Source organism: Saccostrea cucullata, unplaced genomic scaffold (genome assembly GCF_032062105.1).
Source record: "Saccostrea cucullata isolate Sc308-1 unplaced genomic scaffold, CSIRO_AGI_Scuc_v1 ctg1365, whole genome shotgun sequence".
In the NCBI taxonomy this organism is placed as follows: domain Eukaryota; kingdom Metazoa; phylum Mollusca; class Bivalvia; order Ostreida; family Ostreidae; genus Saccostrea; species Saccostrea cuccullata.
Window position 1 is genome coordinate 133,215 of NW_026921114.1, and position 15,515 is coordinate 148,729.

The window sequence follows — 15,515 nt, forward strand, 5'->3', positions numbered from 1 at the left end:
ATATCTTTGAAAACAAACAAGTACTAGTATCATTTACCGGTGGAGAGTTGCAAATTTTGTCTTACCATCGGCACTAAGAGCCATTGTGCAGTGGGGGAACTTTTTCGTGCCATCATTTACTGTGATACGAGACCTCGGTTTACATGGTCTCATCCGAAGGACTGGTCTCCACGTCCCAGAGTGGGATTCAAACCCACGACGTAAGGATCAACTCCAGAGCAGACGCTCTAATCACTGCGCCACGTGGGCGACAAGTAATAAGTAATTCAGTATTAAGATTACTTTGGAAATTTTCTAGGGATTATCCCCAATTAGTGTCTAAAAACTACTTAACAGATTGAAAAAAAATTCCTTAGACTTTGTTAATTTCATTAAAATCAAGAAATGAGTTTAATAAATTTGACCTTTTTTGAAAAACAAAGATAGAGATAATTGTCAGAATGGTAAGTTTTTTGTTAAAAACTTATTTTACCTTTTCATCAAAATAAACGGCCACTCATTTCAATATTTATTATAAATAAAAAGAAAAGAAAAAAATATGAGTATTTATTTGTTTATTCTATTAGCTCATAATTTTGATAATATTAAACCACCTACATGTACAATTGTACATAATTTTCAAAGCTTTTTTTGGGATATATTGACAGTCTTTATTAACACAGATCTACATTGTAAAATAAACGTTTTATTTCTTGACTTTCTGTGGCTTTCCGGCTCCTGATTTGTTGCTAGCTTTGGATACCGTGCTTTTACTCTTCTTGTTTCCAATAATTTGTGTAGCTATATTCTTTGCCTTCAAAAACAAAAGAAAAATAAAATAAAATAAATATGATTTATTTGTTCTTTTACCATTTTAAACATTACCTTATATGAGTATATAATAAACATTACCCAATTATAAAAGGTTCCGGCACCAGCGCTGGCAGTGGACACTTGTTCAGCCGTGTACGGTTCTAAAATTTCTAGAACTTCCGTGGCTAATTCCTTATCCGTACCCAGCGTATCAAACTTCCGGACTCTGTATAATAAACTTTGTCTTCCGGTCTGTCTCATAAGGGTCTGAATGTCCTCCCATATCTGTAAACATTAAACGATGAAACTGTTCTTTTTGGGAGAATTCAATATATGACGTTATAAAATAAAATTTAGAATTACAAAGGATAGACAACATGCACTTTGAAGAAATCGTTATATTTCTTCGTAAAAAATAAAACAAAAACGATTGATGGATTCATACCTGAAGATTACGGGAGGGTTCGCCAAGGAGAAGATATGTCGCCTTCATGATACTGAAAACCAGTGGAGGTGGTATAGCATAACGATGAAGCTCCGATATCGTCGTCTGTCTCATCTCAAGCACATCGTGAGCAAATCTTTTCAAGGTCAGGAGGTGTTCTCGGAGCTCCTCGGCCTCTTTTATGCGATCCATTAATTTGTATTCATGCTCTGAAGATTTGGCTGCATTTATAGCTGGTATAAGGACGTCTATATTCCTTCTGTTAATTCCATCAAGCAGTCCTGGAATAGAAGATTTATGTTTTTAATTTGTTGCTCTCTAAAACATCTTAATCAGTCAACAGCAAGTGTAAGAAAAGGCTTTTTACCCTTTTGTAACTGGAGAAAGTCCAAGCGTTCATGAGCGACCTTAATATCCCCCTTGTCCAACAGACAGAGCGTGTCGGCCTTTTCAATCGCATGCTGAAGTTCCTCGGCATTTTTGGAAGTCGCTGAAAACGTCTTTGTTCTAAGGTCCAGTCTTGCAACTTTTTCTCGTGCATTCTAAAGCATGAAAAGAAAGTATTGGAGTTTGTAATACTAGTGTTCTTGATTATAAACAGGCTGCAGACATAAAGTCCTACCTCCCAAGTTCTCATTCTCTTAATATCCGTATTTAGAAGGTAGTTGCAGACATTTTTGAATCCACCGGTCGATCCCTTTTCTTTACAGTTGATGTGAAGTGTGTATTCACCTTCTTCCGGTGGTGTGACGTAGATACGCAGATTGTCATTTTGTACATGTTGTGTGACGTACTTCGCAAGACTGTCGCTGGAAATGACAAAACTGTAAAGCGTGGTTTGAACTGTGACAAATTTTGTCAATGCAAATTCTATTCCACAAGCCCTATTTCTGTGAACTTGTACCAAACCAGATTTATGAGATATTGGTTGTAAACCCGCATCCTGGGTCAGTTTCTGTGGTCCAAATCCAATCTCTGGTACACTGGGGTATGGATTAGTTTGCTCCTTTACATCTGTGCACGTGATTCTACTTGAAAGTAGCCATTGATTCATGCCATTGACTACTCCATTTATCCTAAGTTTATAGATCCCTTGAACAGGAAATCTCATGACAAACGTAACCTTACAATCTTGGTGAACCATTGCAACGTAATTTTGAAGTTGTATATTCGAGGGCAGAGTAGAACCCGATTCCTTACTATTAAAAAATAAGTCATAAGACAACGTTATTGACAGATCTTCTGGAATTTTTATGGCCACATCACACTCTCCTTGTAAAGATTCGAGTCTACACGAGTAAGTGCTCAGTAACTTTAATTTATTTTTGAAGAAGTCTTGTCTAAGATACGGAAGATCAAGAAATCTTTCTTTGGAAATGACCTTTGGTATTAGCTGCCATTTTGGTTCATTTGGAAAACAATGGTAAAGAAAAACATCCGGGTCAGTCAGAAAGTAAAATTCATTCAACTGGTTTATCACAGTTCCACCCGAAACCTTCGACTCTTGTCGTTTTCCAGCACCTTGTAATAAAAATGGAAACGATATTCACAAGCTGGTAAAACACTTTATAATGATACGTATATGTTGCCCATATTAAGATATATTTCATCATTACCTGTCGACTCTATCAAGGTCCACTTGCCCGTACTGTGGCCCACAACACATCTACACGCCCACAATGGAAAGATTATGCGCCATGATCCCCCTACATAGACGGCATTCCAGGAATTGGTCAGATTCTCAGTTTTCTTATCCCCGACCTCATAAGCAACACTTTTAGCAATGCCCTGTATTGTGACACACTGAATATCAACAGCCCTGTAAAAAGCGATTAAGACTGCTCAAGTCAAAGCTTAATGAAGTAGACATTCGAACACTAGAGTTTGAAATTTCTCATATGCCTGAGTTTTTAATCAATTTTAATTCAGTAGCAAAGTAACATACCTACACAGCATGGCAAAAAGCGTAGTGTATGACGTCTCTCCCCTTTTCATCATTCCAAGGATCCCTTCTGGGGAATCAGCAGCGGCTTTAGGGGACCACTTCCGGCTGAAAATTGGCTGAGCTGACATCCATACGAACAAAGCACGGACCTTAAGCAGCGCCTTTGGATATGCTACCGTAAGCCGCTCGGCCAACTCTTTTATTGTCTTATAATCATCGGGAAGGACCTAAAATATGTTTAATGTCAATTTGAAAGTTTTTTTTAAATCTTACAAATGTTTGATCAATATACATACGCGCTAGCTGAATATAAAGCATGAATGAATTACGGTTTTGGCTTCGGCGTCCACTGCATCGAAGTCAAAGAACTGTAGAAGTTCCAACGTCCGGTTGTGCGGCGGCTTAGGGACGTGGTATTCTGGTAAAGTGTGTGGGATCGGGTTCTGTGGATAAAAGCCACAAATATATGGGCACAATTTTAAATGCATTGCAACTCATAGCCAGATCGAGACGCTTCAATGTTTTAGCACAGATTTAAGTCCTTTGCTTTTTGTAGATCAAATCTTGAAATAAAGGAAACCTAACATGAAGGTGAATATGATAAAAGAATTCAATTAATGAAATGATATATTATTATACTTTCATGTTAAATACTAGAATCTGATTGGTTTAGACGCAGTTAACAATCCGTTCTATTACCCTCAGGCTTAGCAACACACGTGACAACGGTTAACACAACAGTAATGTTACATGCGTGGAAATTATGCGCGTACGGTTCACCGTAGAATTCTCAAAACGTCAGTTGTGCGTTTGAAAGAACCGGAATAAACTTGACGTCAATGAAAGCTTGCGTCCGATGTAGCTTACTTGAAAACAACAAACGACAGACGAAACATGCTTATGCAGAAATAACGAAACTTTAGATGATAAAGGACTCTTAGAGTATCAAATAAACAATAAAGAGGTCAGTAAATCTTTTTCGAAGTAGCGTGGAGTTTGAAAGCTATCTAAACGTGAACGTAACGACGATTTTTTTTTCTGACATCCTAAATCAAGAAGACATTCAGTATAATAAAATAAATAGTGCCTGTTTTGGAGGGTAACAGTTGAAATTGACACCCCTCGGAAAACCATTGCCAACCTCCGCTGACGCGTCGGTTGACAAATGAATGGTTTTCCTTGGGGTGTCAATTTCAACTGTTACCCTCCAAAACAGGCACCATTTATATAATATTAAATCTGGGTCACACTCAAAACAGTTATAAGAACTTGCTCTAAGCAGTGCATCTTACAAGTTCTACCGCGGGCTCCTGGAGGGGGTCAGCTGTACGTATTATTGGGTCCACGTGTACAGAGGAGGATCCGCACCCCATCCTTATACTCAAGGGACGTCACTCCATCGAGAAGCTACCTTAAATTTTATTAAAAAGAAGACATTGATTGAAACCTTACAATAATTTAATAATATAATATTTTAAAGAAATTAAGTTCTGCATATACTAGTAGGCAGTGCAAATGATTTCTACGAATTCTGGCAGAATTACATTTCATGGTAATTAATTTTACTGTAAAGAATAATCTCTATTCATGGACATATGTTACTCATTTGCATTTGATAGATAAATCAATTTGAAGTGATTAGTTAAGAATTTTTTGAATTATATTATAGCTAATAAAAGAAAACTTACGATTTGTTACATGTTTTGATTTTCTTCTTTTTATGTGGAAGTTCTCCATTGTGTTGAAATTAAATGTTTGTGTAGTTATTTTTACTTGGTTTCCATACTAAAACAAAGGCAAATAAAAACGAAGGTAAGTATTCATAAGCATTCATGCAGTTCGTTCTATTTAAAGAGGATAAAAATAGACAGTGATAGGGGACAAAACAATAGAGGGCTTTAATTAAACCTAAACTGAGAATTCGCTCTTAAACTAGAGTTAACTTTCCTTTATCGTAAAGTTCATTTTACGATAATGCTAATTTGTAATTTCACTTGATCAAACTTATTTATCAATACAAGAGACATTTCAAGGACCATCTATATACAGTGATGATTTTTTTTATAGTCAGGAAATATTGTATAGGCTAATTATGTAAATATTGAGTATATTTATTTTCATTCTGATAGTAATCAGTTACCCCCCCCCTTTTTTTTTCTTATACATATGCACACACGCTCCTAACCGAAAACAAAATGGTCAAAGAGAACAAAGAATAGATGAACAAAGATCACTAATGCTTACTTGAAGTTAAGGGGGGGGGGGGTAATATGCAAATAAAGTTTAATTAGCAATACACCTCAAATTTGATCTAGACCTGTACATGTGTGCTGTGTATATCTCCGGGACCATAAAACTAAGATGAGCTCACTTTTGATCTAAGTCTCACTTTTCCACAACGAATCTCTTTTGAAAAAGTGAGACTGAGACCAAAAAAGTGAAAAACTATTGAAATTGACATAGGAGGACTCGTTTATACATTTCATCTATTAGACATCTTTTTTTAAAATTTATATATAATTTTTTTTTTGAACATATAGACTAAATGTAAATATATGTATTCACTGTCTAGTCTGTTGGATATGCCAGGTACAGATGCGTGCCAAAAATGAAGATACTTTTATTTTTTCTCTATGTATTTCATTGAAAACAACGTTTTGTAAAATCACTGGCGAATGGTAAATTTTTGTCCAATTTCATTATTTATTTTCAAAATTGTCTCTCTCCCAAGCAAGTACCACATAAAAAAATTACAGTGCGATGTAAAATTTCGGCATGATTCCAAAACTATATATTCAGAGTTTGAAGCACAATTATTATAAAATCCGCAAAATGAAGGCATCTATAACGTGAAAAAAGACAAACAGGTTGTTCCCCGTAATCTGAAAAAAACTTACCTTTAGTTAAAGTTCCAAGTAAAGCAAAATCCAGAATAATTATGATGTGTTATAAAACAACCGAATTAATTTCAGAAATTATGACGTCATAAAAAGCGTTTGGTGTCAATGACGTCACAATTTTTCCGAATGAAAAAAAAATTTTCTTCGTTCCTTATAATATTCATTTATTTACATTACACAGTATATCTTGGTATTTATATAGCACAGACACTTAAAAATTTTTTTTACCTAATAGTAATATTGGTAAAAAAAAATATTACCAAACACAAGTGCCTGTACTAAATAGGCCAATATTACTTAAGAGTATCTAAACTTAAAATCAGAGGAATTGTGAGTTGTTATGAACAGAAAACTCATAAACTTATTGTTTACCGAGTGGTGAATTTTAATTCATACGTTGGTGATCAACTTTGTTATCATAAAAGACCGCTTTATATTCAACAGATATATATTGATAAACTGCGAAAGTCTTTTTTTCTATTATATATATGTATTAATTTTTTATGACTAAATTGTAATCAATTATTTGGTGGAAAATATCTTTATCAAATAAAAAATGACAGTGGTGAAATTTTAGTTTTTATTAAAAGATTTTTTGTGAAAGGGGTCACAGATTTGTTTCTAGAGGAAAAGAAGGATTTCTTTTTCAATGTACAAGTATGATTTTATACCCCGAGAATATTCTTGACCATCAAACCCTAAATGGAACAATAAAGCTCGCCATTTGAACCTTCAGTTTTATCTGCTGCATCACAAAGCCAAGTTAGTAAGTATTTTACCTTTCTAAGAAAACCATATGCAAATCAAATCTGGGACAATATATTTTCATGGGTATATATAATAAAAAGCTTAGTTTTAAAATGTTTATTGTTTTCACTATTTAATGTATCAGTAAAAAATCATGAATGCATCATAGATGTATATTTGTACATGAATATATATTGCAAAAGAAAATATCACAGTATAAAACATATAAATAAAGGTATCTTAAGTAATAAAAAAAATCATTTTTCCCCTTGGACTGCCATGGAAACATTCGATCCAACGATGTTTGAAAATCTGCCTAGGTCGAGTCTGTTACAATATTTGATGCCTGGAATGTAGAATTCAAACAAAATAACAAATTACTTACGATATTCAAATATGATATTTTTCATATATTTGTTAAATCCATTCGTTAACATTTTTGACTACTCACCCATTTGTAGAAGGTCCCAAGGCCTGCGCTTGCTGTCGCCGCTGTTTCCTTGTCGTAGGGACGTAGAAGTTGTGCTGCATTGTTCACCATGTTTTCCGTCACGTGGATCGTGTCAAACTCGCGCACGCGCCGTAAGAGCCCCTGTTTCCCCGTTTTCCTCATCAGACCTTGAATTTGCTCCCATTCCTACAAAGTTCATTATGATCAAATTCATTTGTTACAGCTGATTTTAAGTTTTTTTTTTTACATGCGATTATAATGATTCAAAATATTTTTCGATCTATTTATTTTTGATTAATAAAGTAGTAAAATTTAGATCATGTACACAAAAAACCATTGTGCATTAATAAAAATATAGGTGTACGCTGTGAAATTGCCTCATAAACTGTATACGTACCTCTAAATGACTTTCTTTTTCTCCTAGAAGAACATATGTGGCCTTCATAATATCGTAAGCCAGGGGCTTGGGGTGTTTGTAGGTGTGGATCTCGGAAATTGTTGACTGCTTCATCTGCAGAACTTCGTGTGCAAACCTTTTGATTTTCCTTAGCTCTGCTAATAGTTGCTCCCCTTCCTTTATCTGATTTTGTAAGTTAGACGAAAATTCGGACGACTTAGCATTATCTAGTGCAGTCTCTAATATATCTACATTTCTTCTTGCAATAGCCTCCTTCAATTCTAGAAAAAAGATTGAAAGAACTTTATTTTGTAATAAGCAATATTTGCCCCCAAAAATCAAACTTTGACGGAGAAATATTTAATTATGTTCTTAAACAGGGGAATATATGCTGACTTCAAAACAGTGAATATATTTTCATTAGCAATGACGTCACATGTTTGAAATGACGTAACGAAAATGACGTAAATTTAAAATTTCCGATTTGCACAAAAAATGTATATTTTACGTCGATATTTTGGGTAAAAGTCACCGAGCGCAGATCTGATCAGGCTCAATATTTTGATATTATGTGAAGAATGATAATATAAATGAAATATGTAAACATTGTTCCTGAGCAAACTTGCGCTCTATAAATTTTAAAGCTAATATTGTTGAAATTTTGTCCATTTTGTCTTCTTTCTAAAAAATGATGTAAAATCGAACTAGTTTGTGACGTCAAAAAAATAAAAATTGTCAATAAACTGCTTTGAAACTATAATATGACCTGTCAATTTATATTTCTCATACAATATATAAAATTCAGCACATTTCAAGAATTTTTCAATTTGACTTTTGTAGGGGCAAAGATATGCAATATACGGCATATAGTTCTTTCATGTAAATGCTTTATTATCATGTACTGAAAACAGACGTAAGTACATAGTTCAACAGAAATGGTGAATACTCCGTAGATTTTAACAATGTTTGAAAATAGTCCTTAATAATTTGATGAACTAGTACAGTAACTATCTGATTAAAGATTTATGAATCAATATATTGACGAAAGTTTGTTCTTGCAGACTCTCAATGAAGTTAATTTTTCTTTTTAAGGTGTACTTTGTCATTGTCGTTAAAATGCATTATAATAAATGTTAAAATAAATAAATAAATATGGCCATTAACCTTTTTGCAATACAAGGAAATTCTTTTTTCTTTCTGCCTTTTCTCTCTTTCCATTGTCGTCCAAATCGAATTGGTCAAACTTGTCTAAAGCTTTCTGAATCGACTCTGGGTCGTTCGACTTGAGACATTCGTTCAGATTGTTTCGAGCCTTCTTTTCTGCTGCGTTCTGGCAAGATACATACATTATACATATATAAACATTGATTTCACATGTACTTCCTAAATATTTTAGAGGAAGATTTTTTTCAAGAAAATATTTAGATAAGAAATTACTTTTCTTAGTCCCACGCCAAATTCAAAAGCAAATTGAATGTTCAAAGTAAAAATTAATAGAAAGATTACAATTTTCAAAATTACCGATGAAAAAAATTACCTCGTATGATCTTTTCTTTTTATTCATGTCTTCCGATGCTAATAAATAATTACAGGTGTTTTTAAAGGGCTCTGACGACCCCTTTGTTTTTGTGTTGATTTGTAGTGCGTATTCGCCTTGTTGTGGGACGTTCACATTAATGTCGAGTTCTTTACCTTTGACCTTATGCGTGACGTGTTGGCTTAGCACTTCCTCCTTAATATTATTGTGAACCAAGACTGTCTGCACTGTAACATTTTTAGAAAGATTAAATTTAATATTAACGTTTTTGCTCTTTTTTATGTTGATGAATCCTGATTTGTGAGATTCTGCTTCTAATCCCGCGGACGTTGTAACTAAATTTGGTCCAAACCCTGCCTCTGGGTTACACGGGAACGGCTTCACATTACTCACATCTTCATTACAATCCAATCGAAAAGAACAAATTAGAGGAAACCCGGTCGGTGATCCGCCATAGAGTTCCATTTTGTATATCCCTGCGCCCGGAAATCGAATCCGAAAGTTTACAGCAGATTTATTGTTCATAACTGCGACATACCTATCTAACTGAATTTCTTTCGATAATTTAGTGTTTGATTTTTCATGATTAAAGTAAAGTTTGTACAAGTGTTTAAATTCTTCTCCATTTGTCTTCTTTATACCAATATCGCAAACACCGTTTTCAGACGTGTACAGACATTCGAGCTTAGTTGTGATTTGGATATGATTTTCGAAGTAAGCTTGTTCACAATTGGCTATTTCAATGAATTTCTGCTTTGTAAAAGGTTTTGCAAGTAACTGCCACTCGGGGTCTCGAGGTAAACAAAAATAGATGAACTCTTCTGGGTCAGTGAGGAAATAATAGTCATTGAAGTTACTGACGGTTGTTCCCGAAGACTTCTCTGCCGTTTCTCTCGCTCCTTTACCTAATAAGAAAGTTACAGGGTATTAGATATAATATTTATCAAAAGCATAATAATTATGTTCTACCATAAACAATTTATTTTTAAAACTAGGCCAGTTTTTGACAAAGAACTTGATAAAACAAGAACATCAGGCGTCTTCTATAATATTTTTAAGTCAACAGTTCGAAATTTCTGTATGGTCAATACAATAACCGTATGATAAAATCTATCATTCAACTGAATGTTTGCGGTCATTTTTCATACAAATTGTTAGTCCATTATTCTCACACTGAATTGGCTACGGATTTTTTCGTTTGTTTGGCCGATCATGACGGGGAGCATTCCGCTAGTGTTACAGGTCGACAGGGGATGCTCTCTCCTCCATGACCCCTGATCCAACCTCTTATATTTAAGAGTTTCGTGTTTGCTCAGATTTTTTTTTTATGTTTCAAAGAAATGAAAAATATCTTTCATCAACATTGCAGAGTTAACACGAGATATAGAATATTTTTATATTTTAATTTTGTTATTTCTCATGATCAAGTTAAAGTTGTTTTAGATATTTATTTATTATCTCAAAATCCCACCATCAGATTCCACAAGTGTCCATGTTCCGGTGCTGTGACCAACAATAGCTGAAAACGCCCACAGCGGAAACACTAAGCGCCACCCACCGGACACAAACACGGCAGTCCAGGAATTACCCAGTTTGTCTACTGTTCTATCACCAACTTCGTAGGCCGCACTCTTCGCAAAGCCACGGATGAAAACACAGGGTATTTTTACAGCTCTAAAAAATAGAAAATCAGAATATGTTTGTTATGATTCAATTACAATGAAATGTGTCCCTAAATTTCAATTTAAAAATACGTGTACATGTACATGTATATATATTAGGGATGTCAAATCGGTCAATTTTCAATACTCGGTTACTCGGACGTTTTTCGATCGAGTACGGTAAAAGTGTAAATAAATATGAACAAGTAAATTGAAACTGTAAAACATTGTAAACTCTTGTAGAAATAAAACCAGATGCACTGATGGAGGCTTATCCGTAAATGTATTTCTGTTGTAATAATAATGATGAAAGCGAAATTTAACATACCGGTACCAATTTTTAAATTCAATTCATTTATCAGATAAACACAAGAAATAAAATCATAAGTTGTTCACATTGTTTTTGTTTAAAAAAAAAAAAAAATTGCTCCGTAATTGTAATGTAACTCTTTGTCGCGTTTGACGACCAGGTATCAGTCGTCAGAGCTATGTACGGTATCAACTTGAACAAGTGCAGATACACGATTTTGTTCAATCCGAGATTTATATGTCTTACGGGACGGTATTTTGTACATGAAGTTTGATGCAACGATGGACAGCAGTTTTTTTAAAGCCTTTTTCAAAGTTGTATTGGCATGTAATCAAACACAAACATATCAACAATCGCACGTGTAATCAGAGACATATATATATATGTCTCTGGTGTAATAACAGAATTTACGGCTTCTCGGAGAATTGACAAAATTAGTTAATTTATCTAAACATAATGGATCTTAAACGATGTTCAGTGAAAACAAATAATTAAAGCCAAACAAAAAATAAGGAAGAAGGCAGCCGAAGGTGAGAAAAGCCAGGTACCCCAGGTCACGATAATTACTGTAACGTATAAACACTGCCACAGGCGATCACGGTCATTTAGAGTCGTAGTAAACCCTAATTACTGTATGTACAAGTGCAATGAGCATTTTACGTTTTTAAACAGATTGTTTAATGCATTAATAAATAAGATTAGAAATATTCCAAAATATACATCCGAGTTACCGATTTTAGTATTCGATACTCGGAGCGAGTACCCGGTTAACCGGGTACTCGTTGACATCCCTAATATATATTATAGTTTTAATAACAGTATGGAAGGTTTTGTATTTTGTGAAGAGCATACCGTGGACAACGTTATCACTAGGATGGGAGAATTTTAAATTGATTGAGCTGAAGGCTGACTGTGACTATGATCTTTTTTTCAATTAAATTTTCAATCTTTTTTCCCTTTAAAAAATCTTGAAAATTTAGGAACAGTTTTTGTCTTCAAATTGGAATCGTTTACGAAAAATGTTTTAAATCAAAGCAGTTAAAATATTTTACTTTATATACCCGTATAACAGTCTTTTCTGAAGGGTACTTGATGTGGTTTACTGCTTGAATAATGCTAGATATTACCTTTTTAGTATCAATGTCGATAGATCTGTGTTTACAATGTGTTTCATATCACTATTTATTCTGAAATATGTTCAGTATAAATCGATCAACTGCCTTTTATTTAAAGCTCTACCTGCAGAGTTCTGTTTTTTAGAGATACAGAAAAAGGCGACACTTTGAGAGAACGATAATAATAATATAACAATTTTCGAAAGAGACATGTACAGTGTGTATATGAAAAACGCGAAAAATCTATTTGATGAAGTGAGGTGTTATGGCGAGAAAAGTGCCACCATTCGCGTTTGAGCTTTGTATACCCTCTTCTTTGCTTTCGTTCGCCATGTCACATTGAAACCTTCCTAAGAAGTAAACATACATGTAGATATAGTGACTGTTCCCGCTTCACGGTACATGTAAGCGTTTGGCACCTTAAGGAGGCTAGGGGGTCAACAAATTATTTTTTTATTAACCACCAGATATAACTTAAATTTAAGGGATATGATAACTTAAGGTAAGACACAATAGATAGGCCAAATTTTTCCTTTAATTCAATTTTTCTGAAACTTTGATATTTTGTTCTAGGATACAAAATCTCTCTTAATATATAATATGAAAGAAATTCAACCACACATATTTTGCCCACATAGTCTTAAATATGGCCTATCAGACCCCTGTAAGAAGATAGTGAAATCAGACACTCGACTTAAGAATGAGCCTTATTTTAGAATTATCCGTTGATCTATTGCAAGTTTGTGCTATAATTTTGATAAAGATAACCTTTTTGTTACTTTAACTTAGTAAGTCATATTGATACTGGACCATTTGAGAAAAATATTAAGTAAAAATAGAACATACATAGCGTCGGAATTGAAAATACACATGTAAATATCCTACACTTAAAGTTTTCTAAAGAAAAAATGTATGATTCAATTTTTGCAAAAAATTAACAGAATGATTAAAATGGGTCCCAAAATAAAATGTGTAAAAATAAAGAAAATTGAACCAGTAGTTTCTGATATTTTGGCGATTAAAAAAATTTAAATGGCAAAAAAAAATAAAAGATTCAGTAGGTGACGTCACAATATTTGACCTTTGACCTCTTAATATGACCTTGACCTTTAAAGTAGACTCCTTATATGTGTGTCCAAATATCAGCCCTCTACTATTTATTAAATAAAAGTTACACTGCATTATATATCAGACTGTTACATGCTTGTTTATTGCACTTAGATAGTGTAAACACATTCCAAAATGTAAGCTCACAAGTGACAAATATATAGGATTCTCTGATTTTTTCACAAAATATGACGCAATCGTGCAAAAACTTGTTATTTTTCTTACAGGGGTTATTCATTGTTGTCAATATAGTAATATTATTCTTTTTGCTCCAGTATTTTTCAAGAAATTAGTAAAAATAGAATCCAGGGGTGTTTTGTACTACCTTAAGCTGTCAACTATCATTTGACAAAGAAAAATTTCATAAATTTTAGTTTTAAAATTTTATCATTTTATTATATCTTTATATGGAGCTCTTCTTCTAAAGGAGATCAAAATAGTCTAAAAATGGCCATAAGCACCCAGCCCCTTTAAAGAACCCTCACTCCTCAATTGCCAAGACTGCCGAATAAAGGTCTAATTTGTAGCCCTTCACCGGTATATGGTGACGTCTTTATGTGAGTGAAAATTCAAGTCAAATGGGACGTTAAACAATATACAATTTTTACTTTTTTCCTCTCACGATCTCCCTGTTACGCCTTTAGAATGATGTAATGAGTAACCCTATTTTGTTAATAGTGAACTGTTTTATTTTATTTTACCTTACCTACATAACGAAACAAATAAAAGGTTGTAGGAGGCTTTTCTCTGGGTAACTAATTGCACAATATGTTGAGGTGACAGGGGCTCTACGTTGTTCTTTGAATTATGTCCCTTTGATCCTTGAAGGCCGATCCATGTAAAGAGCGCGCGCACTTTTTGCACGTCCTTCCATAATCCCTCAGTAAGCGCACGAGACAGCGCCTCAAAGGACTGATAATCCTCTACTCTTATCTAAAGTTTAAAGAGAAATAAAGTTCATTTAACAGTTTTATCTACTACAGAGGTCTAATACCTGCTATTCGCAGTCAGAGCAAAGCGCACCATCTGGTGAAGACTAGGGGGTGTTCTACATGTATTGGTGTCACAAAGAATTTTATTATTAAAATCCAGCTTTTATCGTATGTGGGTCAAGGAGTTCAATGGGGTATGGTCAAAACCGTACAAATTTTTGAAATTTAACTAGATTTTAGATAAAAATACAGGTACAATTGTTTTTCATTCTTCTTTTTTGTTCGGACTTGGGGTGCTACTTACTTGACTGGCCCTGCTATCAGCCACCGCTTTATCCTCTGTAGTAAAAATATGTCTCTTTTTGTCCAGGACCGGTTTCGGAGGCGGGTATCCCTCAACAAAATCGTCCAAATTCATCTGAAATAGAATTTTTGATTTTAAAAAAGCGTATCAAATGTGAAGGTTTTTAAGTATAAATATCTAGCGTCATTACAGGATGGGAACATTTAGTCTATGTAGTTTTAAAAATGTATCAAATGTCAAAGTGTTCATTAGTTTAAATATCTCATGTTTCTTACAAGATTCCGTCATTGCAAGATTGAATATTCATTACCATATAGTTTACATACTTACACTGAAAACTCTGAATATATGTAAAGTATTATTTTTTTGGGGGGGGGGGGGGGTAAAAAATATATTATTTTCTTACTGGATCCTCGTCCGTTTCTTTCAGAATGTCTGTTTTTGGGCCGCTGGAAGCTTTGGCCTTGGAACCCCCGCTCCCCATTTTTGATCACCGAATCAGTTCTGCAATATACAATTATAATGGCCTGATTAAAAACTGAATTAGGAAATAGATCAACTACGATATCGAAACTACGTTTATTCCCAAATATGAAAATAAAACATACCTCTATTTCAAACCTCAGCTACAATGTCCATTTAGAAACAGATATTGAGTTTATCGAATTTAAAAATGGACAAACTCCGAGTAAATTCGATAATTCATTTATTGCAGAATTAAAATATTAAATGATCAAAGAAAGCGATAAATTCGCATCAAAAGTATATCGCCTGTGTAAGATCGTAAAATAAAAGTCTGTAATGGATTTGTAAACAAGAGAACTTTTGAAATCTAGTTCTGGGATAATGAAACCTAAGGATTGTTCCTGATC

General features: G+C 34.0%; 1 protein-coding gene across 1 annotated transcript; it reads right to left on the reverse strand.

Moving 5' to 3' along the window:
* Positions 1-537: 537 nt before the first annotated feature.
* LOC134259203 (uncharacterized) lies at positions 538-15,143 on the reverse strand. The gene is made up of 16 exons (XM_062741804.1): positions 15,050-15,143; positions 14,644-14,757; positions 14,114-14,340; positions 10,686-10,888; positions 9,215-10,119; positions 8,842-9,007; positions 7,678-7,958; positions 7,281-7,466; positions 3,512-3,625; positions 3,183-3,409; positions 2,854-3,056; positions 1,860-2,758; positions 1,605-1,779; positions 1,238-1,518; positions 892-1,077; positions 538-793 (listed from the first exon to the last, which is right to left on the reverse strand). The coding sequence occupies exons 1-16, from the start codon at positions 15,125-15,127 to the stop codon at positions 686-688; spliced, it is 4,353 nt and encodes a 1,450-aa protein (XP_062597788.1). The 5' UTR covers positions 15,128-15,143; the 3' UTR covers positions 538-685.
* Positions 15,144-15,515: the final 372 nt, after the last annotated feature.